The sequence below is a fragment of the Zonotrichia leucophrys genome, chromosome 3 (genome assembly GCF_028769735.1).
Source record: "Zonotrichia leucophrys gambelii isolate GWCS_2022_RI chromosome 3, RI_Zleu_2.0, whole genome shotgun sequence".
Lineage (NCBI taxonomy): Eukaryota > Metazoa > Chordata > Aves > Passeriformes > Passerellidae > Zonotrichia > Zonotrichia leucophrys.
The window spans coordinates 40339247-40366914 of NC_088172.1; the positions used below are offsets into that span (position 1 = coordinate 40339247).

The following is a 27668-nucleotide window of genomic DNA, read 5'->3' on the forward strand; positions in this document are numbered from 1 at the left end:
CAGAGTACCTGGTGTAAGGTCAGGATTTCCATAGCCACATAACCCAGAGCGTGGCACCACATTCAGCTTTCGTTCCAGTTGTGGCCAAATACTTTTCAGGAGCAACTTTGCCTCAGCTGCTCTTGGGCCAAAAGCTATCAGCTTTTTTTTTTTTCCCTAGCCTCCCCACAGAATGTTAGTGCAAAGTTGACATATGCACTACATACCACACTTCTTATACCTGGCTAGCTTGACAGGAAGGTTTGTGCTTATGCTCAAAGTTGTGGCTGCAAGGCACAGATTTATTATTAATGATCATCAAGTCACAGCCAAGAGTCAGTAACACAGTCAGCTGCAAGGCTCATTTGCTGGGCAGTCCTGTACAAAGCATTTTATCATTCTACACCTCAGTCTTCCACCTTCCCAAAAGGTTGAGGATGAAAATACCTCAGGAAAAATGTGCTGATTGGAGTCACCTTTTGGAAGTAGTGCAAAAAGACAACTTCATCTAGAGGGTGCAACTCATTTTTAGAAATCTGCAATGATAGAGCCCTTAAACATTTGGAGGAGCAAGTGGAGGTAAATCCTGCTCCCCTGCCCCCCCTACCCCACAGAGAACAGCTCCCCAGCCTCATCTCTTCTTCATTTTGGGGCTCCACAAAGCTGTCTCTCAGTTATGGTTGTCATGTTCTTAGAAGTATCACTACACATGACACAGGGGGGAATATGGTTTTTTTTGCTGACACAGCTATTGTGGTAAAAGCCTTAACACAAATTCCAACTAAGAATATTCTATTCTGTGCAAATACACTTGACAACAGTACTGCTTTTTTCAGACACTAAATCTCCAACACCTTATACACAAGCAACTTTACACTGGTGCATCCTTGCTCCTGCCACAGAAATTCTATAACAACTTTTTATTTGGAAGGCACAGCAGAAAAGTATTATTCTCATCTTTGTAACTGATTAGTCCGGTTACAAAAAACTAAGGAGGTCTTTCTGTCTGTCTTTTTTTGTCTCTCTCTTTTCCCTCTCCCTGCTTCTTGGAAGGAGATTAAAAGACCAGGAACTTGAGTAAAGTACAAGTTTAAGAAAGAGGAATCTCCCCTCCAACACATCTCTTTGCTTGGTGCGTAAAGGTGTGGTGCGACAAGGAGCAGCCTGGTAGCTGATGGGCTCAAGAGGTCATTCGAGGGGTTAAATTTTGTATTTGCACCCTACAGTCAAGGGTTTGGGTCAGAGATAGCTGTCCAGGTTTTAATTGCACTGGAACTGACAGAGGGACCATACAAATATCCCAGATTTTCTGAGCTTGTCCAGAGGATCTACAGAAGAACTTGTGGAACTAAGTACCTACAGTAAGATCAATCAAGACTTAGTCTTTTTTACTTTCGCTTTTTCTTTTCAAGTTGTAAAACGTTGAAATGGTTGAAAAACATATCAAAAGCATAATGCAAAACACACCGTCCAAACTCCAAGTTACCATGTGAAATTTTCCAGTGACGCTACTCTGAAATTCAGACATAGCTACGGTGGAAAGTAGAAATGCATTTGCCCGTGCCGGTGAAATTGCATATACCCGCTCAGGATGGACAGGTGCCTTTCGATACTGACTGCGAAGTCCTGTCATGGTCTTCCACCAGGTCTTCTTAGGTGATTTGTTACATAAACCAGTCTAAAAAGATAAAAACCCAAAAGATAAAAACCAAGAAAACCACGACTTCCTTAATATCCAGATTAAAAGGAGCAGCCAAAACACAACGCGTGCAGTTGAGAAGCGGGGGAGGATCCCGAAGAAGGAAGCAGTCCGGCTGGCCGTGCCCCTCGGTTGCGGTGCCGTCACGCCATAAGGTGAGCGCTCCGCAGCTCGCTCCATCCCTCCTGCCGCCGGTGCCCGCCGCCGCACACCGCTCCGCCAGCCCGCCCGGGAGGGGCGGCAGCCGGCAGATCCCCGGAGAGCGCTCCCGCCGCCGCGGCGCCCCCGGCCGCGACCCCGGCCCCGCCCGGCCCCGCCGAGCCCAGCCCAGCCCAGCCCAGCCCAGCCCGCAGCAGCGGGGCCGGCGGCCGCAGGTGACGCCGGGCGGGCAGAGCCGCTCCCGCCCCGCTCCGCTCCCGATCCCGATCCCACCGTGGAGGCCCCTCCGCCCCCCGCCGTCGCCAGGGAAACCGCCCGGCTGCGCGGCCCCGCCGAGGGAGCCTTGGGGCGCGGCGGCCCCGGCACCCCCGCCCTGCTCTGCCGTGGGCGGTCACCCCGGCGGCCGCCCCCCGCCCTGGGGCTGCGGTGCTGTCTGTGCGGGCACGGGTGGGCGTGGGGGGCTGCCCCGGGGGAGCGGGACGCTGCTGCGCCGTGCTCGGCGGGGCGGGCGGCGGCGGCCGAGACAAAGGGAGCGGCGGCAGTGGCTGCGGCGGGGCTGTGCGTGAAACGCGGCGGGAGGGAGGGAGAGGTTTGATCCTCCTCGTAAAAAACACCAGCCAAATGCCCCCTTTTTGCGCCCCCAAGAAACCAAGTAATCCCCTCGAGCGGTTGAAAGCACCCGGCTGCCCTCGCCGGGGTTACCGAGAGGCGGCTCTCGGCGTCCGCACGAAGCCCACCGCTCCCGCCAGCCCCGGCAATCCACGGGGAGAGGGAGGTGGGCGGCTGAGCCGAGCCTCCTCGCTCCGCAGCCCTTCATTATCGGAATCATTTTAACATCCTTGTTTATAAACAAGAGGCGTTCGGAGGAGATTACCCGACTATGGGAAACGATCGTTCTGACGCTCGTTTCTGCTCCTTAAAAGGGGATGGGGGTGCCGGCGAGGGGGGAGGGGGTCTAGGCCAGCCTTCCCCGCATCGCAGCACGGAGGGAGGGAGGGAGCCGGCCGGCTCCCCGCACACGCCGCCCCCTCCCCCGAGAAAGGAAATCACTCGGGTCCGTGATATTTCGCCCACCCCAGCGCTGATAAGCATTCCAGATCACCGTTAATTCGCATGCATTAGTTTCGGGTTACATCTTTATTCGAGGGTTTAAATTTAACGTAAATACACACTCGGGGCTGAGGTTTGGGAAAGCGTGAATGTTTCCCTGATAATGTCGCTTCGCCCACTACTTGAGTGCATGGAAATGTAATAGTGAAGTGGGTCACCGCCTCAGAAAATACTTTAAAAACACAAATCAGGAATAATCAGACAGCAGAATTTAATTAGAGCCGTAGGCTAATCACAAAATATTTTATTCCAAGCCAATATCGCTATGGGGGAGGGGTCCGTTTCTGCTCCGGCAGCGGCTCCTGCTGCCGCTGCTTTAGCGTTTACAACATCTGGCCTACAGACCTACTAATTTCGACTCGTGATCTCGTTCGGCGAAACCCGATCTACGTGGTTCAAATACCTTCCAAATTGGGGGCGATTTAACAATCGCGACCAATTAAACCCGGGGAAGAAAAGAAAAGGAAAAAAAAAACAAAGGGGGAGAAAAAAAAAAAAGAAAAAAAAGCAAGCAGCAAATCCCCTCCTTCCCTCGCTCTCCCCCGCCCGGGGCTCGCACACACTATCTGTTGCTCTCTCACGGCGGCAGCAGCGGGCGGGGGCGTGCGGCGGGGCCGGGACGCTCTCACTCACACTCGCACTCGCACTCACCCGCACGCCCCTCGCACCATTGTCCCTGCCCGCCCGCCCTGCTCTCTCTCTCTCCCTCGCTCTCTCGCTCGGGGTGTTTTGTTGGCGGCCCGGCTCGGGGCCCGGCGCGCCCGCCCGCGCCGCGGCGGAGCGGAGTGGAGCGGCACATTCATTATCGGCCGGGGGCCGATTTCAAACCGCTGCCATCGCGGCTCCATTGTTCGCCGGGCGGGCGGGCCCCGCCCCCCTTTGTGCGCGGCGGCCGCGATTGGCCGGCGCCGGGCGGAGCGCTGCCGTCACCGCTCGGGAAGCCCATTCATCTGTGCACTTGGGCGTTGGACTCCGCATCTTATTAGCAACCAGGGAGATTTCTCCATTTTCTCCTTGTCTACAGTACGGCTACAAATCTGGGATTTTTTATTACTTCTTTTTTACTAAACTTGGGCTCCTTTTTTTTTTTTTTTTGCTCGACTTTTTCCTCCCTTTTTTTCCCCTCCCTCCTGTGCTGCTGCTTTTTGATCTCTTCAACTTTAAATTTTTTAAAAGGAGTGCATTATAATCGGTTCTGTTCTCTCTTCTCTTTTTTTTTCCCCTCTGGTGTGTGTGTGTGTTGCTGCTGCTGCTGGTCGCCCAGTATTTATATCAACCCAACGCTCTTTGTTTCCCCTCCTTTTGGATCTGTTGAGTTTCTTTGTTGAATAAGACAGCATGGGTGCCCAGTTCTCCAAGACCGCTGCAAAGGGCGAAGCCTCCGCCGAGAAACCTGGGGAAGCAGTGGCTGCATCTCCATCCAAGGCGAATGGACAGGTAAAAAACGAAAAGAAATTTTAAAAAATATTAAATCTCCTCCTTTTTTTAAGCCAACTTCGACGGACTCTCTTTCGCATCCTGTTTAATTCTTCTTCCTTTGATGCCCCAGTGGCACATTCAATGGAGAATACGGTCGATCCTTTTATCTTTGCAACTCGAGGCAAAGGAATAATTTCTTTATTTTGGTTAAACGGGCTCGGCTTTGAATGATTCCTTCCTTTATTTTTCCTGCGTGGGGGGCGGGAGGGGGAAGGGGCACGTTTCTTTCTTTCTTTCTTTCTTTTTTTTAAATCCCTCGTGTATTATGGTGGAGCGTCCCAATGGCTCGTAAACGGAAGGATCTTACAAAGCCTGGCTTTTCTGCCCGCTTAACCCCCTCCCGAAGACACTCGATGCCTCCCGCGGAACGCCTCTCGCGGCACAGCCGGACGGCCGTGTGGTAGCGGGGCCCGGAGCCCCCGCGGGCAGCCCCCTCGGGCGGGAGCGCGGGCCGGGGGCTGCGCCGCCCGCCCCGTCCACGGCAGCGCCGCCGGGGGCTCGGCAGCCGCGGGCACGGCTTTCTGTCACCCACCCGCGCCCCCTCCCCACGCGTGAGCCGGGCTGGCAGCGGCGGCGGCGTTGCGGGCAGCCACCCCCCGCCGCCCCCGCAGCTGCCGCCCCGGGCAGCCAGCCGCGCTCCGGGCGCCCGAAAGATGCAAATGCGGCGTGAGTGGGGAGGGGAGGAGGAGGCGGGGGGCGCCTCGCCGCACCGCCCGGGCGCTGAGGGGCCGCGGCGGGCGGGGGGCCGGGGCCGGGCCGGGCGAGCTTTGTTCGCCTTCCCCGCCCCGCGCCGCCGCCGCGGCTTGGACGGGGCGCGCCGAGGGCGGGGGAACGCGGCGCGGCCGCCGCTGCGTGGAGCCGGGGCGCCCTCTGGCGGCCGCCGCGCGCTCCGCCCGCCGCTGGGGGCGCTCGGCCCGGCGAGAGCGCGGGGCTTCGAACCGCGGGAAGCGGTGAGGCGAGGCCGGCAGGCGGGGAGGGCGGCGGCGGCGCCCCGCAACACCCCCACCAGGCACCCCCGGTAACGCTGGTCCTTGTCTTGCAGGAGAACGGCCACTTGAAGGTGAACGGCGACGCCTCCCCCGCGGCGGCGGAGGCGGGCAAGGAGGAGGTGCAGGCGAACGGCAGCGCGCCCGCCGAGGAGACGGGCAAAGAGGAGGCGGCCTCGTCGGAGCCCGCCTCCGAGAAGGAGGCGGGAGAGGCAGAGAGCACCGAGCCAGCCTCCCCGGCGGAGGGCGAGTCCTCCCCCAAGACTGAGGAGGGCGCGACCCCCTCGTCCAGCAGCGAGACCCCGAAAAAAAAAAAGAAGCGCTTTTCCTTCAAGAAGTCCTTTAAGCTCAGCGGCTTCTCCTTCAAGAAGAACAAGAAGGAGGCCGGCGAGGGGGCCGAGGGCGAGGGCGGCGCCGCCGCCGCGGCGGCGGAGGGCGGGAAGGAAGAGGCGGCGGCCCCCGAGGCGGCGGGCAGCGAGGAGGGCAAGGCGGCCGCCGAGGAGGCGAGCGCGGCCGGCAGCGCCGAGGCGGCGAAGGAGGACGCCGGGGACTCGCAGGAGGCCAAATCGGACGAGGCCGCCCCCGAGAAGGCGGCGGGAGAAGAGGCCCCGGCATCGGCGGCGGCCGAGGAGCAGCAGCCGCCTCAGCAGGCAGCGGAGGGGAAGGCGGAGGAGGCGGCGGGCGCCGGCGCCGCCACGAATGAGGCGGGCAGCGGCGAGCAGGAGGCGGCCCCCGCGGAGGAGCCGGCGCGGCAGGAGCCCCCCGCCGAGAGCAGTCCCGAGGGACCCGCCGCCGAGTCGGCGGAGTAGTCAGCGCCGCCGCCGCCCCTCGCCGACGGACTTTTCTTCCCCCCTGTTTGTTTTTGGAGTGGTGCCAGGTACTGGTCTCGGAGAACTTGTCTACAACCAGGGATTGATTTAAAAGATGTCTCGTTTCTTTTTTTTCTCTCCCCCCGCAGCTCCCATCTCAAATCGTTATATGTTGCCGCCATTCCAACGGGCGGAGGGGGGCTCCCCTCCGCCTTCTTCTCCCATCCTTTATATTTTGGTTTTTTTGGGTTTTTTTTTCATCAGTATTAATGTTTCGTTTTGGTTGGTTCGGTTTTTTTATTTCGTTGGTTTTTTTTGCTTTTTAAAATTTTGTTCGTTTATTTTTTAATTTCATACTTTGCAACTCTCTTCATATTATAAAACTTTTGCCGATCGGTCTATGGACATGCCCATATATGAAGGAGATGGGTGGGTCAATAAGGGATATCAAATGAAGTGACAGGGGCCGCAGTGGGGAACCCGGGGCGCGCAGCCCTTGCCGGGAGCGCGCCCCGCCAGAAATGATGTAAGGGGTTAGTCTTTTTTTTAAAAGAAAGTTATTACGATGTATTTTGTGAGGCAGATGTTCTATAAGGTTTACAACACTACAAGTCTTGATTAAGAAGGAAAGGAAAAAGGAAAAAAAAAAAAATAAAAATCAATACCCAGATAAAGAGATCATAGTCTTAGAAATTCATTTAAACCATAGGAACTTTTCACTTATCTCATGTTAGCTGTATCAGTCAGTGATTAAGTAGAAATACAAGTTGTATAGGCTTTATTGTTTATTGCTGGTTTATGACCTTAATAAAGTGTAATTATGTATTACCAGCAGGGTGTTTTTAACTGTGACTATTGTATAAAAAAAACAAATCTTGATATCCAGAAGCACATGAAGTTTGCAACTCTTTCCACCCTGCCCATTTTTGTAAAACTGCAGTCATCTTGGACCTTTTAAACACAAATTTTAAACTCAACCAAGCTGTGATAAGTGGAATGGTTACTGTTTATACTGTGGTATGTTTTTGATTACAGCAGACAATGCTTTCTTTTCCAGTTGTCTTTGAAAATAAAGGAAAACTCTTCAGATGCAATGTTTTTTTTTTTTTTTTTTGTGTAGCATCTTGTCTATCATGTTTTTGTAAATACTGGAGAAGCTTTGACCAATTTGACTTAGAGATGGAATGTAACTTTGCTTACAAAAATTGCTATTAAACTCCTGCTTAAGGTGTTCTAATTTTCTGTGAGCACACTAAAAGCGAAAAATAAATGTGAATAAAATGTATAATTTGGTTGTCTTTCTTTTATGGATACTCTGGTAGCTTAAAGGGACTAGTCAGTATTGCCTAAATTTGTACAGAGACAGTCATGTGTGCTGTTAGCACTAGCTTTGAAAAGTACCTTCCTGGATCTTGGACTCTGTAACACTGTGCATTTTACAGAGAAAGCGTGCAGTGCACCAGGTAATTTGTAGGCTTTTCTGGCTTTGAAAAGAAGACTGGAAGGCAGTCTGAGCATGTAGTGTATGATTCTCCTGTCCAGGCTCCATCTTGCTTTTAAGACCAGATGTATCCAGTGTATGAGGATCTTGCCTCTTGAGGAAAATAAGATTTCATTTGAATTGCTTAGGGTGGGGCACTGAAATTTTTATGCTGAGTTGCTTCAAAATTAAGCTCTTGAACAGCTGTCCCACTTAGGTCTTGGTATGCTGGTCCTGATTTGGTCCCTCGATGATTGTCTTGAAAACTAGCCTGGAAGGAGAAAGGGGAAACTAACACTGCCATTCTACTTAAAGTAATTAAAAGCAATATTTTCTTTTTTTCCTCAAGTGCTACTCCCAAGTACAGGTGAGTTTCAAAACAGATTTCAAAATTTGTCAATTAAAAAAAAAATTACTTGGTGCTTGCCTTTAATTGTTAGGCTTTTTGGCTATTTTCCAGCATATTGCTCAGGGCAATTATGCCTTAATAAAACAGTGAGTTCATGTAAGAAAAGCAGCAGTGGTGTTTGGAGGGTGGAAATTGATTCAAGAAAGTGTTGCTTCTAAGTTTATAGGAGAAAGTTTAGTGTTACACTTATTTGCTTCCACCATTTTCAGCAGAAACTCTTTGGAAGCAATTATGATTCATTTTATGAGAAAATGGCACATTAGCACCTTGTTCCCTAAAGAACAAAGCCTAAACTGAATGAAGTATAGTAGATTTCCTGCTGAATGCATACTTCTTTTTGTTTGGTTTGGGTTTTTTTTTGGTTTTTTGTTTTTTAATTCAGCTGTCTACCATTTAACTTTGGCTTGTATGTACTCTAGTTGCCCTGGTATTTCTCTATAACTTTAGAAATGTATTGAAACTATGCTATAATTGCTGAGGGACAAAAATAAATGGATGTAAAACAAGATCCTCCACACCAGTGTCATTCTTGGAGTACATGTGTTTGAAGTCTAGTGCATAACTGCTTTGCTAAGGGGTTTTTATAACATGGCTGTAAAAACCTGTTCTGAGACGCATAATGTCTTGGCCATAGAGCCAATGTCTCTTTTTAATAAATATTTATATTTGAATCCAAGGATTCTTAAAGGGAGGTCTGAATTTCTTCTCTTTTCTTCTTCTTTTTTTTTTTTTTTTTGGTCAAACTGTGTATTTGTACGTACAAAGAAAATAATTGCTAGCAAAGTTCTTTTTCAGATTTTTCTTAACCTCTCAAGCTTTCATGTTTTTTCCTCACTCAGCTGGTGGTTTCTGGAGCACTTCCTATTCCTGGGAGTGCAGAATTGCCCTTGCCCCTGGCAGATGGACTTTTGGCTTGGGGCTTTGTCATTCTGTGGCTTGACTTGACTTGAGATATATTTTGAAGTCCTAACACTGGTACAAAAGTGCATCTTAAGAACACCAGTTGCGTGGTCTGCTCTTCCTGTCCCAGCAGTCGGGTGAGATTTGATGATGCCAGTGTTCCGCTGTGTGGTTTAAGAAGACAGAAGTCAAGAAATTGGAATCATGGTAATTGAAGAGTTTTGAACTGCTACCTCCTGCCAGAGAATTGTGCAGGAGCATCTCTCCTCCCTGGGTCCCCAAGGGACTGAGCAGTCATTTCTGTGGAATTGTGGAATATCCTTTCTTATGTACAAGGAAAAGGAAGGAGCTGGCTGTTGTTCATCTTCTGTGTGGTCTGGTGAGGTGACTGGTCAGGTTGTTCATCTTCTTGCTGAGAAAGCTTTATACTTTTTTTTTTTTTCATTGCATTGGTTGCCTTAATGAAAATGCTCATTATAATAAATATTGTAATTATAACAAATTCACAGCGAATGTGGATTTAAAATGTGTGATTTCAAACCAATTTTCCTATATCATGGTTCTTTTAAAGCAGAATATTATTATTGCTATGAACATGGTCATTTCTGTAGTGCTGAAACAATGTCATATTTTTAGGTAAAACACTGGAATCTAATTTTGCCTGATTAGAGGCTCTAGAGATTTACTTCTTTTGTTTATTTACTTACACTGAGACAACAGTTTTCCTTGTTAAAGAACATAACCTGGTTGTACAAAAGTGCTTTAGATCTCATGTCTATCTTGGTAGAGTCTAAACTACACTTCAGACTTTGCAAATCAAGGTGTTTTACCTCAAATACTTGAGTTTTGTATCTGGTCCTGATACTTATTAATGTGGACCTGTAGAGACTTTGCCTTCAGGCAAGGAAGCAAGGCAGGAAAAGGGAAAGGTGAGGTGGATAAGGGAAGTGGAATCCAGGCTTTGTCTTCTTCTGAAGAGCCATCACCTTCTTCCTTGTGTCCATAATCCTTGGAAACACATCAAGTCTTGTATTGACTTCTGCCATATCTAAAAACTCCTCTTGATTGTATTAGGTACAAGTGTTGCATGTGTATTTTACTCCTTTATTATGATGTTGTCTATGTTTGAAGAATGTTTTTTATTCTACAGTAGTTTGAAACAGCTAACTCTTGAACTTCACTTGCAGATGATCAGATAGAGGTTGAAAGTTTTCATCTGTTTTGATTGTTTGAGTTTTTCTAAGTCCTTTAAAAAAATCTAGAATCGTACACATTCTACCCTGAAGCTGTAATGCTGATTAATAGTTTCCTGCAAAATTAGTCCTGTGAATTTGGTCTTTATGCTATTTTGTATAGTGAAAGACTAGTGAAAGGTCATCACTGGTGGTATTGGACTGGTTTCAGTGTTTGTTTTGAGAGACTGAGGTGAAATGTGTTTTTCATGATGATGTAGCTTAGTTGAAAGCATCCTGATTCTAGCTTAGGACAATTTTTTTTTACCATACTCAGGCCTACTGAGATAGAAAAAAAGCAGGTCCTTTTTTTCCTGAAGTAAGAAGCAAGTGAGAATGGTATATTGTTTATAACATGGTGTAGACAGGGGGATTATTTAGTTCTCCTTACAAAGCTGAGATCCTGGGGTAGCTGTCAGTGATGGGAGCTATTGGCGCTGCAGTGAGTCCAGCAGGGCAGAGGCAAGCAGGCTCCTGTCACTCCAGTGAGGGAGTGTAAGAGCTGGTGCTACCCAGAAGTGCAAGGTTTCTGAAAGCCTGTGTGCTGGCTTGCCTGGGGAGAGCCAGCGTGGTGGTGAGATTTAAGGCCTGTTGCTTGTCTGAGGATTGAGAAAGGGAAGATGCAGCATGATGTGTTTACTGGAACAACTGTTGAGATTGCTCTGAAGTGGAAGCATTGCCTTTTGGGAAGATCAGAGGAGGGTTAGCAATGGGCTCCAATTATGCTTAAACAGAAGGGTGACCAAAATACTGCCCGTGAATGAAGTACAGAGTTAGAAATATGTAAATTTGGGCTGTATTGTTGAGTAAGTAAACTTTTCATACAAAAGCAAAAGGTATTCTTTCTACAGAAGAATTCAGATTCAGAATGCCCCATTTTCAGGATATCTGTAATGTTACCTGGTGGAGGTGACATAAAGGTTAAGTAAATGATTTTAGAACATTTTGAAGTCCTGAGGATGCTTACAAGTATTATTTACACATCTTTGCTCTCAGTTTTTGCTACAGGAAGGCATGTTTATCCAAAACAGGACTATCAAGGTACTAGGTGAAACAAAACATTAATATTTGTAATTAGAAAGACACAAACAAGAGATATGGAATGTTAGTTCTAAGATATGATGAATTTAGATAAAATATCAAAGACATTATTAAGTTAAAAGGAGGGGGGAGAGTTTTGTGGTTTGTTTTGGTTTGTTTGTTTGTTTCACCTAACACAATTTTGATTTTAGAACTGCAAGTACAGGATAATCTTACTGGTGATGCATGCATGTATATCACCAGGTAGCAAACATTCCAGGAGTCAGGATTCTTGGGATAGTTCCTGTGGCCATGTATGTGATGACCTGCACTAGAAGAGTGCTGGAGAGGGAATGTTTTGAGCCAAGCAATGCCACCCTCTGGGGTGTTTTCCAACACCACAGCTGACACTATGGGTAATAAAATATTTGATAGTTGCTCTTTGCAGAGGCCATAGTAACTAGAGGTTTATTTTTAGATACAGTGCAAACTGGACTCTTTTTCCCGAAGTTCACACCTTAGTTTCCGAAACAAGAGAAAAATACCTATGAATCTGTTAATTAAGTAAGTTGTTCTTACTGAGTAGCTCTAATAGCTGCAAAAAATTCCTTTCTAGCCTATGCTAGAGTAGTTATTTCTCTGAAGTTTGGTATGGATAACTACTTGAATATTTAAAATTAATTTGATGACACAATAAGCCATGCATACAAGGGTCACCTGCTGTTCAAAGGAAGAAAAACCCATTCAATCTCACTGGAAGAGAACCATTTTGAACCAGTTAAGACCTGCATAGGCAGGGCCTTTAAAAGGGGACCAAGAGAAAAAAAGAAACCAATCCCCAAGCTTTGGGAACTAACGGAAGAAACTGCTTTTTCTAGGCCCCTGAAGCAAGACTGTCATAGGCTCAAAGTACCCCTGTAGTGTCCTTAAATAATAGAATTTACTTGTGAGAGACACTTTCCACTGGAGTGCAGATCCATGTTCCTTTCAGACATCACCAGTGAAACCAAGTCCAAAACTGATTGTTGAAGGTAACATTTTTCAGGAATGAATCATTAGGCCACTCACAAGTCCCACGTTGCAGTTTAGGAGCCTGTTAAAGCAAACTTAGCAGATATAGCTCAGAGGACTTACCTCCTCTGAGGACACTGGGCAGCAAATATATCCCACCTTGGTAATTAAATAAAATGACAGAAATCATGGAATCATGGACTGATACTCAGAACACAGGAAGGAGCTTGATCTTTTTTATTTTTCCCTCAGTACTATTTTTGCATATCCCACATAGGTTTTTGCTTTCTAATAAATATCCAGGAAGATAATTCAAAGCACTAGAGAGCTATCGATAATCTGTTTCAAACTACATTATAATAATTCAAAGTAGAGTGAAAATAATTCCAAAATTTGTCTTAGTTCTTTCTCCTGGATGTTTTTATACAGGTGTATTTGAAAATTGTTATGATATTTTATTCTGCTGTTTAACAACTTTACATGTTAATGTTCACATGGAGAAACCATGCCATTAATATGTATGCTAAACTAGCTAACTTCTTTTTTATGGATCTTGGTGACACTAGGATGAGGCCAAAATCAGTGCTTCTCAAAGTTTCTTAAGCTATGCAGCACACTTATGAAATTCCCTGATAGATGTTGCTAGTGATAAGAGCAACCCATTTGATTCTTCTGTGCAGCATCCACCTGGAATCCACAAGAAATGGTGTGCAATAAAGGTACCAGAAAGTACTGTCTGCCTGAATTAAGGGGCTGAAGACCCACAGGACCATACTGGCAAAATGGACAGGAGCACTTTGATGTGTTTCTGTAACAAATGACAAAAATGAAATGCTGCTGGAAACTTATCATCATTGTTATATATGTGAGAATTTATACTCTGGAAGTTCATCAGTCCAGGCTTTTCCTCTGCCTCCATCACATGGAGTCTTTCTAATGTTTAACAAACTGATACATCAAAGTGATGATGTAAAGATATATTTACAAGCTCCTCTAGATAAGTAATCAGCAAAAAATTGCTATTTTGAATGTAAAAAGGATACTTTGTGGTCTTCATTGCTATCCACTGAATGCTGTGTTAATCTGGTGAATTTTTTTGCCTTTGTGTTACTTGCACAGAAAATTGTAATTTCCAGATCACGAAGCTTCTGCTCTCATTATAAATTGGGCCAAAGAGAAGGAAGAAGGGAAAATACTTTAAAGTGATGGTATAATAGGACTATCAACTTTAAAAAACAGGGGGATTCAAAGCCAACTGTTCTCTATTTAAATCCCAGTGCAAATCTAATCTAATCTAAAGAGGCTTTAGGGCCTTGACTTGCATCTTGTTGTTGTTATTGCATACATGTTTAATCATTAGTAATCTGTGGATATATAGAAGTGGAAACAAACTAGTACTTATGAAGTTTTCCTACTCCTAATGCTTCATGGCAGGTGTGCCAGATTTAACTACAAAAGCAATTACTGGAAAAACATTCGGTGTGCCTTTGTCACAGAGATACTGAAGATGGAAGCGCTGAGTTGCTCCTGAGGATTTTAGGAGAAATAATACACTCTTCATCTTTTTTGACAAAGATAGAATGAGGGCACTTGTAGTGGAGCTTTTCAGAGAAGCCACACAAGTTTACAGTGAGACTATTAAAGGGTGCTGAACAGCAGACCCTCCCAGCAGCACTGGAGTGAAGCAACATACGTGTCATGTCACTAAAGGACACGAAACAACACGAGCGCACACACTGCTGCTCTCAAGGTGAAAAAAAGGGAAGCTCATTTTCTTACTCCAACATTTATAGTTTTCTAAAAGTGACAGTGGATTGGAAGGTGAAAGTGCCACCTCTCCAATGACACTGGACAAACTAACAGTCTATCAAATTTCTCTTTTTCCATAAAAGAATGCAAAACAATAAATTATTTACAGAAAGTGTATGAGAAAGTTTGCTACAAGAATGTAAACATCAGTAAACTTTAAAAATCTTTAAAAATCAGAGCAGCAGTGTAAGAAGTGCACCATTTGCAAGTGAAACTGGACATTTAAAAACCTGCCATACTGCAGGCTTCCTTACATGTGAATCTGCCACATTAAAGGCAATCCAATTGCAGATGACGGTGACGTGGACAGCTGGGAAGGAATCCCACAGGAGGAGCACAGCCAAGGACGGCTTCTGAACAGCAGTGTAAACAAAGGTTCATTTCTGTAAGACTACTACTACTAGGAAATATTTATACTGTGATACGGGCTCTAAAGGCCAGGATTAAATATGAGTCTTGTTTGTGCCAGGCACTGTGTGTAAACATCTATGAGAGACAGTCCCTGCTCTGGAAAAGCTTCCAGGCTAAATGCAGAAAGGTTAGGCTGCTTCACTTCCTACCATTGTTAGAATCACATTTCTATTTATCTTGGTCAAGATTATGAAGGGAGAGGGAATAAATTACCAACTTCCCTTTTTTCCCACTCCCTCCCCCACCAAGATCTGTTATTTGCAAGTTTCTTTTTTCACTTTATGACCTTTGCCATCATAAAAGTGGAACTGTGATACTGAAAGCATTGCCATCCATGTGCAAACGGCCAGACAATTTTCATGGCCACACATGTTGGTGGGCAATGCAAGCAATAACAAACATGAAGTTAAAAGTGGCTTTTGAGTGAAAAGATCAAGCAGTCCCAAACCTTGAAATGTAGCTTGAAACAGATTATCGATAGCTCTCTAGTGACACTTCGAGGCCGTTTTCATGTACTGAAACTAAAATACTTTTCACTCTTTCAAGTGGCTGTTTTGAGCACTGGCAGCAATTTCCAGCATGGAAGTAAATGTGGGTTTTTGGAAAGGAGGGAAGGTGCCCATTTTAGGGAGAATATTTGCATTTAGATATATGATTTTTCTTTGAGGGTCTATTAATTCTTTATCAAAAGCTCTCCTTCAGCTTGATTAAATATTGGTATGGTAAAGTACAGAAAAGAAGATTCTTTATTGATTTTCTTTTCTATTAAGAAAGTACCTTAACCAGAATTTTCCCATTATAATTTGTGATTTCTAAGAGTTTTAGTAAGAAATTCTCTATCCAAGTTGTATTTCAAAACTTCAGATATAGGAAGAAAATGTATGTCTTCCAGTTTACTTAGAATGGAGCTACTGGCAAATTGGTTCAGATTCATCATCTGGAATGCTGTGAGTCCTCATGGACTAGCAGATTTAATGAATGTGTATATTGTTCATAAAACAGAAGAAAAACCTGTTTATTATTTTATATTTGTTTTCACATGGCATTGAAAAGAGTAGCCTCACTAGTTTGTAAAATTGATTCTGTTCACTGTGATTTCTAGAATATTATGCCAAAGTTATCAGTTAAAAAAATTTGCCAACTTGTCCTCTAACACACACAGGAATGGTAGTGCAGGGATTGCCTGATGACATTTTCACCATCATGTTGCATAAATCAGCTAAAGTGGTAAAAATGCTTGTGGTTTGGCTATATTTATAGTCTCTGTATTGCTAGCCACATGGGAGAGCTATGGGAGGGAATTTCCCTAAAATTGTTTTAGCCAACATAACCACTGGGACATCAAGCATTTGTTGCTACTGAGAGTGTTAAACTTGGAAAACTCTCTCTACAACATGCCAAGGGAGGGAGGGAAATAGTTAAGAGAATAACATTAAAAAGTAGTAGTCAAAGGATTCCACACAGCCTTAGGAAATTAGCTGAACAATTTCTGAGTAATTAGTGAGAGCTTTTGACAACAAAAATGAAAAAGGATAATCTGGAAAACTAGATAAGGATAAATCCAACACCTGCTTTAGGTATGGTTTCACAAAAGATTTGGGTAAAAAAAGATAAAGGAATAAGAAAAAAAAAAAAAAGGTTGAGGAGTGTGAAAACAAAGAGAGGGGCTGGCAGAGGACAGAGAGATGTGTGTTGAGTGGAACCACAACACGATGAAACAAGGACCAGGGAAGTTACAGATGAAGCAGTTAACAAAGATAACTGAACATACACTCGAGAAAAATGTATTTTTAGGTGGATAAAATGATTAGAAATAGACAAGATCAGCTTCACAATGAAAAACCATGTCAATTGCATCTCTTCTGAGTGTATACACAGTTTAGTAGTTCAGTGGGAATTAGGAGCTGTAATAGATGTTGACTTCAGTAATATTTTTGATGCTCTCCTGTGCAACATTCTCGTAAACATAGCAATGGAAATAAGAACTAGAAAAATAGGTGTTGAGAAAAGTCAGCTAAAAAAATAACCTCAATGTATTACAGTCAATTGTTTGCTGCTATATTGGGAGGACTGGAAGTGCATATAAAAAGGAACTCAGAATACTCATAATACACATGAGAGAGACAATCCAAAAATCAAGCAGAAGTTCAGCAAAGTGCTGTGTTTCAGGAAAATAGATATAACTCAGAAACAGAAAATGGGGACTGCATAGGCAACAGGAATCCCAGGGTTAAGGTGGTTCACAGGAAAAATCACTCTTTTGAGTGCAATGGCAAGGGCCCAACAGGGTTGTTTTGAGCATCTTTTGAGAAATATACACTTAAAGAACAGTTCTAATTTTTCCTGTGAGTGTATGATACCTAACACAATAGAGTCTATGTCTTAGACTGAATAGTTAACATGTAATGAAATATCATATTATTAATATTAAAAGTGATTGTTTTATTTCCAAAATCTGTTTTTGCATAGAGACCTTACTGATAACTGCATTAAGAATAATATGTAGCTGTGTTAGTGCATGTGTATTTTTATTTAGTTGGATGTTTATACATATGTATCTCATGACATAAATTGTGGACAGCTGTTATTGTACCCTCCCTTTCCTGTACTACTTTTACTGAAGCACAAGACGAAGTTTTCCCCAATCTCTCAAGACCTTTTGGAAATCACTACATTGAATTAAAATTATAAAGCAAAGATATATAGGTAGGGAAAGGAGCTTAAGCTAAACATTTTGACCACCACTGGTATTAAGACAGGATAAATACAGATTGTACCTTTCAGATTATCTGTTTTAACCTCAAACCTCCACAGGGTTTCCACACCTTTCCTACTGTGTAACCTGTTAGCCCATTGAATTAGACTTGTAGTCAGAAATCCTTTCCTAAAACCTAAGTAAAACCCCCTTTCTCACATACTATACTGATTATTTTTGGTGCTCCCTCCAGCTGGCACAGAGAACTGATTTCTCTATATAATAAACTTTCATGTGATGAAAAAGCCAACTAAACTCCTAGTCCTCCAAACTTCTTGTTTGTAGCATACAAACCCAACTCTTTTCTATGTAATTCCTGTGTATTGCCTTCCTTAAAATCTAAAGACTATATAGAAAAAAACCTGAAAGCAAAACAACACTGGAGCATTGCAATGCTGGTTTCATAAGAAGGAACTAGTTTTCCAAGAGGAGTGGCCCCTATCCTTTAGCATCAGCATTAAACCAGGTGATTTTTTTTTTTTTGTGGTGACCAAAGGTAAAAAGACAGTCTGCTAAATTTAGCAGTTTACATATCTGCAAGTACAAATATATATTATAACCTATGGTGGACCTGCAGCAAACATGTTACATACCTAGATAGTGTTGTAGAGTATTGCTGGACACAATGGCAAACATGTCCATAACATGCTGCCCCATAGCACAGATTAATAAGAAATAACAAGAATAATAAGATTAATAAGAAATAATAAGAAATAAAAAGAATAACAATTCTAAACAAAGAGGAATGCTCATCAGTCTTCACTGACTCCTCCTTTTTGGTCTGATCTTCAGGTGCTAAAATCAGGCCCACATTTTCACAGTCTGTAGCCACTTTTCTATATACACAGCACGTATGTAGTGTGTGTATATAAAACACACATACATATAAACAGAGTCTGCAACCAGCTTGCTTACCCCACTGTACTAACTGGATTTGAAAAGGCTGTAGGTTTCAGGCTATATTTTGTTAGATGTCTCATCACTGTTTTATGTTATTTATTATGTCTACCTACCCTGAACAGGCACTACTTCATTGTGTGTTTTCTCCTTGTACATACACTTTAACACTCTCCTCCAAGTGTGACTGGGCTTATTTCAAGGGGAATTCAGGCACCTTCTCCTATGCATGTATTTTCATTGATCACTGAAGTGCCAGCAGGGTGAGTGGTAAATTTCCATCATTCCGGTAATCACTGTGGTCTGATCTAGGTAGGGACTGAGATTCCCTGATCTCAGACTGCTATCTGTCTCAGCATTTCAGAACAAATTTGGTTTTCCCCTTTTTTGCTTTTTAAAATATCAAAATTTCTGATTTATTCACTAAAATGACATGCAGAAATTGACTTAAGGATGTTTGTTATGAGCCCAGTGAGAAACTGTCAAAAATAAAGTTACACATGGAAACTTAATTTTAGCTTTTTTAACAAACACAGTTTTCATGGAAACTTTAAGAATTTCATCCTAAACATAGAGGTCTCTTTGTAAAGATACCTGCCACAGCCAGCACGTGGGTTTTGGTAGTACCTACCCCTCCTGTGCCTGTAACCATCAGAGACGTGTTATTTATGAAGTAGATCAGCAAAGAAAAGAGTAATGCAGTGTCCTTCAGAACAAAGCAGAATGAGGCTGATGTCTCTTACATCCCTATAATTCAGGTAACAAAGCAGGGGTGAAGGAGAGACAGGACTCTTGTGTTCCCAAAGCACTGAACTGGAGTCCCAGGGAAATGTGCTCTTCCACTGTCACTGACGCTGTTTTGCCATACACCTCGGGCAAATGATTAGTCCAATGTTTTAGAAGTGTTCTGTGAGGGGTGTTTTCCAGGCTATATGAATATTTGCCACTCTAACCAAAGCAAATGGGAGCAGTCAGTCCTTCGGTATTTTACACAAGAATGAGGAATACAGCAGCAATCCATTTAGAAATTTGGGGGTTAATCTCTCTGCACTGAAGTTCTATAATAGGGGACATAACAGGATTCCTTGACTTCACACATGGATTTGATGTTTAAGGTCCCTTTATAATGTCTTAGAAAGTAAACTACCTGAGAAAGACATTCCAGTGCCCTGCTCCTAGCTGCCCTGTTTAGCCAGGGGCAAAAAAAAGGGGGGAAAGGAAGGATGTGAGGGATTTTCGACCTATGTTTTTATGTACTTATTTTTACAATAGCTGAGAGCTAGCATACTCTTGGGAACTGCTGGCAAGCTTCCATGCCTGGCTGAAGAGATTTGAACACCCGTCTCACAGAAAAGTCCTTCCTCTGCTCTCCAGTGTATTCATTCTTGCAGGAGGGAAAGAATAGGAAAGGGAGAGTTTAGTATTTCTTTCACTGAGGACATCCCAGTGTGCTCCAAATTATTAGATACTTAATGGACCAGAGAATGAATTACTTTACTTTTTCCTAGATTTAAGTAGTTGATTTTAAAAGCCTAATCTTTTTCTAAACACGAGCTTTTGTCAAAGTGTGTTGTAAGCTTTATAAGAACAGAAAGAGGGTGTGAAGTCTTAGTATTGTTGTAGTAACTTCACACTCTGTGGTTTTCTGATTTTTAAGTGGTTACTTGTCAACTACTCTTTTTAGCCTAGGTTTTGTGTGTTATTTATCTTTTTAGGATAAAAAAAGGGCAAGAAACAATATGATCATACATATGCAAAAATTGTCATTGTACTGACCGAAGTAAGATCATCAGGTCTGATGCGTAAACTGGGAAGAACTGGGAAAGGAAGCTGACAATACATAGATATACTGAAGCAATGGTGTATATTTTGTCTTTTTCAACTCCATTGCTCTTAGCAGCTGGGGTTCTTGACAAATGTATCCATAACTGAGATGTCATTAAAGATATTCTTAGTAAATTAATCCCTGGCAAACTCATTTTAAACAAGGGTTTAAAAATTAAATTAAGAAAAAGGGAGAGGAGAAAATGAAAGAGGTCTACAGAGTATGCAGAAAAAATGACAAGTTGATTTAAAACTGCTTAACCAATTTTCTTCAACCTAAAATTGTTTTCTTGAAGAGGCTATATTGCAAGCCAACACAAAGATTTCTGTCTTGCCATTTTTGACTTAAACAGCTACAGAAGATTTCGATAACAACATATGGAATATATTTTTTTCACATTCATTTAGCTGAAAGAATTTTGTTCTAACTTGTCTGATATAATCCAAGAGTAAAACCAAATATGGAAATCCCAAGTCCCAGAAGAATATGAGAAATTAATGAGAGCTGCTAAGCTGAAGCTAAAACGAAAGTTGGCACTGAGCTTTACCTAAACAGTCATGAGGAGGGATTTTTAATAGCAGACATCTTGGGTACTTTGTTAAGGAAGGATAAAACACCAAAACCAGACAAACCCACAAAAATCCTCCCTGGTCACTCATGGATCTTTTAAAGGGCAGTATCAGCAAGCTTTCTTCTTGAATTTGAGATGTTTCACCAGGCCTTTAAAGAAATATCACTTCTACTATATACTTAAGACCCTGTTATTAAAATTACTAGAGAGATTTCTCCGCCTAAATTAAGGTGCAAACAAGATCATACTCTGAATTCAAGAGTATGTCATTTTATTTAACAGTAAATGAGATGTAGAAAGGGAGAGAGAGAAATAAATAGGAAAAAGAATCTGTCTAGAAATAGGAAAAGGGGTCTAGAGGAGGAAAGAAAGAGAGTGACAGAGAGACAGATTAAGTACAGTAAAATATCACCCCTCCATGGATCCTGACAGCATCCATTTGGTCCTCTTCTTCTGATCTTCCCTGCTGTGAGGGTCTGAGCTTTACCAAAGTGATGGCTGCAGTCTAGATCCAGTGAAAGAAGCCCACAAAGCACAGGGTCCACTCAGTTTGTATTTGCCCAGGCAGGAGTGCCCAGGTACCTCCTTGGTGGTCTATTGTGTGAGTCATTAACAGTCCAGTCTCTCACAGATATAGATATATAACCCCGTTTGTCTTGCAGGAGATGACTACTGGCATATGGCACAAGTGAACATCAACCAGTATTGAAACCAGTATTAAGCAAACATTTTGGTGAAGGGTGGCAATTGTATATGGGAACTGTCAGAACAGAAATTGGTGAAGGCATTTGCCACGCTGCTGGTGCATTTAAATCCATTAAAACCATGGCCTTATGCAATGCCAGAGTCTCCTCATCGTTTGTACACAACAAAGTTTGTATTTATAAATTTGCCCTGCGTGTTGTCTTGCTGGGTTGCCAGTTTCACCATGTCACTTATACAGTCCATGGCCAGAGCAGAGCTTTGCCTGTGTGAAGCAAACTTTTCCTCTCTACTGAAGAATGTGAGATGGGGATGCTCCCTTGCATCAGTCCCAGTGCTTTCAGGAAGGGTTGAGGGGGGATGCAAGTGCCCAGGGTGTTGCTGCACCCTCATGTTGTGTAACCCTGAGGACAGTGTTGTAGGCAGCACCTGTGACAAATGTTCCCCCAGCCCATGGGGACAATCATGAGCAGACAGACAGGGATGTGAAGACACCGATAGCCACACCAACACTGACATGCACTGCAGGAGCTGCTTTGGTGGCTGGAGGAGGTGAGGCTCCAGCTGCCCTGGATGGGTCTTCTCCTGGCCACCACCCCAGCCATGAGTTACAGCCCAAGGTTCCCCCAGCTGCACACCAGACCGTGCAGCCCTGGGTGGGGACTGCTCTTGGACTCTGCTCAGAAAAACCTCCTCGGGGATGCTGAGTGCTGCCAGCAGTGTAATGCAGTCTGGCTCCTTGCAGTTAGGGAGCAAAGTCAGCTGGATTTTGGCCAAGCCTTTCATAGGAGCCCAGTAGGGGAGTAAGGGCTCCCTCTGCAGAAACATTCTCTGTGGCTTGCTTGTAATTTGATCTACAGCTGTCAAGAGTGAATGTTGCCTATACTTACCAAGTTTCATAAAATAGCATGTATAAGGATGTCCCTTGTTAAGGAACACCCATTAAGTGCATTAAATAATGGAATGGATCACAATTCTTAGGGAGAGAGCATTACACTAAATCCCTAGCATAAAATATTTTATGTACTAATTGATTTTATCTTGCTGTGCTTTGCTCAGCTTTTGCTGTGATGGCCTGAAATAAACAGCAAGGCTTCAATTTTGCCCACTGTCAAACCCAAATTCTGCATGTTTGTTTCATGGGACCCATCTAAGTGACTTCAGTGCCAGTGCACAGAGCTACTTCATGTGACAGGAGCAAGAGCTTGTCCTCATCTACTGCACTGTGGTGGTAAACACTGACTTAAATGCAGCTAATGATACAAATAATGGACAGACTAGTTGAACTTCCTTAACTTGTTCAGGTAATAAAACTCATTTCCAAGCTCTAAAGGCGTCAGTGAACATTCAGAAGAGTTGATTTATCAGTAACAGGCAGCCAAAGCCTTCTGTATCCCTTTCAAACAAATATTCCTTCACAAAATTAAATAAGTATATGAACTGCTATGGAATATGTCTGTACAAAGAAAACCACAGGTCATAAGATATTTTCTGCTGATTTTTCTCCTTTACCCCTTCAGGTTTTCTCTGTTGTCAGCAATTTTAAACCTCAAAAAAAAACTCATAAGATTATAAATGATCCAGAAAACCTCACTACAGCTTCTAATTTTTACCAAACTGACCATACAAATTGTCTAGCATGGAAGTGAAACAGCTGCATTGCAAATGTCATGTCATGCTATTGTACAAATTAGGAAGAATTATCAGAAACAGATTTTAGTCTTCTTTCAACTAAAATTATATTTTTTTCTCCAAAATTTGTGTTCTTCTGTTTATAAATTCAATGAAGCACCTTTTGTAATTAGTTATATGTGTTCAAACCAAAAGGCAAAAGCCTATGAGAACAGCATTACCCTAATGTGGTATGCTAGCCTTTTATATGGGAAAAGCTGTCTCTGTCTTCTTGAGATGTTTCCATTTGGACTTTCAAAAACCACCAAACACAATTATTTTAAACAATAAAGCACTTCAGACATATTTCAAGCAGGGAAACCATTAAATTAAAATTCTCAGAATCGCAGGTCATTTTTTGAAGTGTAGATCATTAAATTTAATTGTCCCTTACAAGAACTGGGCAAATCAACCTCCTAGGATTTAAAAAAAAAAAAGACCCAGCTGCTGTGCTTGAGGAAGATATAACTATACACATTATTTATTTTTTATTGCACAGCAGTAAAGTATTCTGTGTAGTATTTTAGACAACTGTATTAAATATAACACTCTCTGACCATTTCTGAAATAGAGACACTGTCATTTTCTTTCAAAATATTTTAAGCAATGTAGATCTGAGTTAATAGAAAAATTTTTCAGGATCATAACACCTATAATAATTATCTTTCACAGAACCAGTATTTTATTTCATAAGGGCTTTGTAGCTGACGTGCTCAGCACAACAAAAGGAGTTGGTGAGAGGTTTCAAAGATACTGTGAGCAAAAGAAGAGCCACTGTCAGCAGCCCATCAGGTGAGCAATCCCTGGCTTCTGCAGGGCTTGTGTCCCCCTCACAGTGGGGTCTGCCCAGCTGCTCACTGGATTGCTGCTGCAGCAAGGGTATCACCCCTCCAGAAATGGGCTTTTCTCACAAATTCATAGAGCATCTTAGACTGACACACACAAGACCCCCTGCACAGTATTTGGGTTGCCCTAGGAAAAACAGCTGCCCACAGCTTTTTACATCATTCTTTAGAAAGGCTCTGCCTCTTTGTACTTGCAGTAGGTTAGCAGTCCCATGCACAATCCCTGGCCTACTATCCTGATTTTTTTAGCACCCTCACATCTCATAGGGCTAGAGAGGAAAAAGAAGGATCCCAAAGTTTCCCTGTTATCCACAGAGAAGTAGAGAAAAATATGAGATGCTTAGTGCCTGATCCCTCTCAGCAGGGTCAGTGGAGTGGTGAAAAAGCCTTTGCTGTACTAAAGAACAGGGCAGACCCCACCTCCTGGGCACTCAGGGCACTCCTGGGCACTGCTCCTGGGACTACAGCGCTCTCAGGATGTGAGGTGATCAGCCTGGGGCTGAGGGTTCAAAAAGCAAAAGGCCTCTGCATGTCCCGATGTCAAGGTGAGCTCTAGCCCTGAACAACAGAGCGCTGCTTTCTGACCCAGCATGGTGTGCTCAAATGCTTCTTTGCCCTTCCTCTTCCTCAAGAGATCAGCCTCCTTACTTCAGCCCCTCGGCATGGGTGGCAGAGGCTGGGGGGTAAAAGGGGTGAGCATGGGGGGATTACATTGGATGATCTGTTCCTAGCCCACAGGAAAAACAGCTATTTGACTCCTGCTCCTACCACACCTCAGTGCCTCCTCAAAGACCACCCTTCACTCATGAGTTATTTGATCTCAGAGATGAGTTCCACATTGCCAGCTTTTATCCCTCCTAGGTCAGTGCTTGGAAGCAGCTCCTCTCCACCCAGTCTGTAAGCCCACTCCAATGTCTATGGCAAGTGACCATGTTCTAGAGGCAGGGCATGAAAGGGTGGTGTCTTCAATCTGCAGAGGATAAAAGGGAGGGATAGACCTAAGGGCCTTCCCAAACAGCAGTTAGTCCCGAGGAGACACACTGTGAAATGCAAAAATACTCTATTGTTGTCAAGTGCAAACAAATTTTATTGGCCTCACACAGAGAGGCTGCTGGCAAGGAGTAAGCTCTGAAAGCTAGTCCATGCTTCATAGCCTTTCAGGGACTGTCTTCCCCACTGGGACACTAAAAGAAGAGAAAATATGTATGCACAAGCCAGGCTTTCTAACTAGTCTCAGCCTACTCTGCAATGTTCACAACCAGGAAATATTTCCAGATAGGCCACCCTTGTTTATTGGGGCCATTTGGATACCCTTGGAGTCCATTCAGATTAAATGCATGTGGAGTTCCTTCTCAGGCCATGGCATAGCTGGGCTACTCTGAGAAAAGCAAACATAACACAAGCAGGCTATGTTCTGGCCTGACCCATAAAAACACCTGAAAGACAGCAAGGCCCCCATCCTTCTGAGGACCACACATCCTTAGAAACAGAGTAAACAAAGGCAAGTGCCAATAGCCCTTCCCACCATGCAGTTCTGAGGCACAAACCCAGACAATAGGCTGTCTGTCCATGCACTCATTAAAAAGCATCTGTTATTTCAGGCTATAAAAACACAGACAGGGCACTCTGCTCCTGGAGATGAAAGCAGGCAGAAGGCAGGAAGAGAAGATCTTTATATCCCACAGTGATCCTCTAGCACCCTTCTTCTGACCTCCACACCCATGAGCTCCTTTGTTCCTTAGGGCTACTGGTTCCTCTGCTCCAAAGCAGGGGCACACACTGCCAGCATTCAGGAAGCTGCAGCCTCCCCCAGCAGTGCCTGCAGCACCACAGACACTCCCACTGCTTGCCAGCTGCAAAGGGAGCACGCTGGGAATCTCTAGCAGGGTAAGCCCTCCTCCTCATAGCAAAGCTTTGGCACTCTGCTCTCAAAACACCCCTGTTACCAGCCCCATCCTCCCTCCCTAGATACCGAGGGGTCACAATATTCGCACTTAACCCAGAGTGGCCTGGAGAAAGTGATTGTAGACGCATGTAACACCTACAACAGCTCTGCAGGCAACATGTGAATTGCTCAGTGTGAAACAAAGTGAACAGGCAAGGTCTGAGCTGCTCCTACCCTTGCTCTGTTCATTCAACTGAAATGGGAATAGCTAGAAAGGACAGCACAGAAATGTTTTTGAGGGATAGTATAAAGACAGCTTGTCCCTCTCTTCATATTGTGTGACCTAGAAAGGAAAGAGAAGTGAGTCCTTTCTTTGGCTGTTGCAATTATACAGCTTGAAGCAGTCAGGCTGTCTACCTTTCTGCAGGAGATGTGACAGCTCCCAGCGCCAGAGAGCTGCATTCCTCTGCTTTGAAGAGCAGATTTATAATCCATGAGCTGCAAAATCTAAAGGGAGTCATAAAGGTTTTCTCAAATAATAAAAAAGGAAACAACCGCTACAGCCTCAATTATGGAGCCTTTGGATCTGTTTTTAGCATTTTCACATGAAAAAAACCATCAGCTGAAGCAGAAAAAGTTGACATGGGCCAGATGTTACCATGCATTATAGAAGATTTCTGTCACTGCCCAGGATCAGGCTGTCTTGGGCTTCAGCAGATGCAGCCTTTGGTCAAGGAGGATTCCTCTTGCTTCTTCCTCACCACACCCTCAACAGAGCCAGTGTGGCAAAGGCAGGCTGGAGCTGCAGCCAGCCACTTCAAAGGAGCCGGCCTCACTCAGAACTTGCCTCTGGTGGCCCAAAACAAGGAAGAGCCCAAAGACATCCGTTTTACCTTTCTTCCTTAACTGCTCCATTTTGTACAAGTCACGTTAATGGATCTCTTTGAGTTCAGCCTACAGTTTTTCTTCATAGAAATAATGGAATTGCAGTTTTAATTTTTTCCTTCCAAAACAGTGTTGAAAATTCATCAGAGAGTCACAAAATCTTCTCTCAGTCTGTTTTCCTTGTAAGGGCAAAAGGCTTTTAAAAAATGGGAGCAGAAATGTAAGAACTGGAAACATTCTGGCTGAAACTAGCATCTCATTATTAGAGTACATGTGCAGTGTGAGGGCCTCTCAAAGCTCGTTTCTTTAAGTGTTTAGCCTACCTTTTAAATTAATGAAGTGACAGGCTTTGAGCTTGGCCTTTTCTTAATGATCAGGCAAGAGATTTATATCTTGATTTTCCTAATAAAAAGATGACTGTAGGGAAGTTCTTCCAGCCTCATCCTATGCATAAGGTACAAAGTAAGCATTGCTCTTTGCCCTGCTCCACCATTCCATGGGATCAAGCTCCTCTTTGGTCCCTGAAGACTTCTCTCCCCCTTCTCCCCAGAACTTGCATGGAGAGAATGGACAGTGAGAAAAGACAGGTCCTTCCAGTTGGCTCCCTTTTGTTCCTTCCTCAAGGCACGTGAAATACACAAGATTCCAACAGCTTCACTATCTGCCCTGACTGCCCACAGCCAGAGAGGAGAGCTGCAGTTACCCAGACACTGAGTCCCTGTCAGGTAGGCACTGCTGTGTTGATAGCCAGAACTTTCCACACAAAACCACATGTGATTTCTCCAAACAGCACACACACAGAGTCCCCAGAGACACCCCATACAAGCTTCTTGCCCAAATCCTGCATGTCAGGAACACTGTTCTTCATAACTGTGATTTGTCCAGAAAATTAGATAGAAATATTCATAAATCTCAAATAGTAAACAAGGCATCTTAAATTGTACCTAAACAAACATTCCTTTTTTTTTTTTTTTCCCCTGGAAATACTATAGTTCTACTACAGATTCCTTATAAAGAGCTCAATCAAAAGAAGTAAAAGGACAATATATTTCTATTTTCTGCTTTCCCAGCTTGTTAGCTGTTTTCTTTTTATTAGCTTAGACAATTTTGCTTGACCTGAAAACTAGTCCCAGCAGCAT

The 27668-nt window shown here is 43.9% G+C and overlaps 1 protein-coding gene across 2 annotated transcripts; it reads left to right on the forward strand.

The window, feature by feature from the left end:
* Nucleotides 1-1651: 1651 nt before the first annotated feature.
* MARCKS (myristoylated alanine rich protein kinase C substrate) lies at nt 1652-8614 on the forward strand. 2 transcript variants are annotated; one of them, XM_064707910.1, is made up of 3 exons: nt 1652-1833; nt 4212-4384; nt 5469-8614. In XM_064707910.1, exons 2-3 carry the CDS (start codon nt 4286-4288, stop codon nt 6219-6221), a joined length of 852 nt encoding a protein of 283 aa, XP_064563980.1. In that variant the 5' UTR covers nt 1652-1833; nt 4212-4285; the 3' UTR covers nt 6222-8614. The 2 variants fall into 2 exon arrangements, with proteins under 2 accessions (XP_064563980.1, XP_064563979.1); XM_064707909.1 differs by lacking the exon at nt 1652-1833 and adding an exon at nt 3553-3970.
* Nucleotides 8615-27668: the final 19054 nt, after the last annotated feature.

What these genes read in the sequence shown, in the direction of transcription:
- MARCKS (XM_064707910.1), top strand. Translation starts at nt 4,286, where the DNA reads ATGGGTGCCCAGTTCTCCAAGACCGCTGCAAAGGGCGAAGCCTCCGCC. An exon ending in CATCCAAGGCGAATGGACAG is followed by an intron (nt 4,385 to 5,468) that starts GTAAAAAACGAA and finishes CTTGTCTTGCAG; the next exon opens with GAGAACGGCCACTTGAAGGT.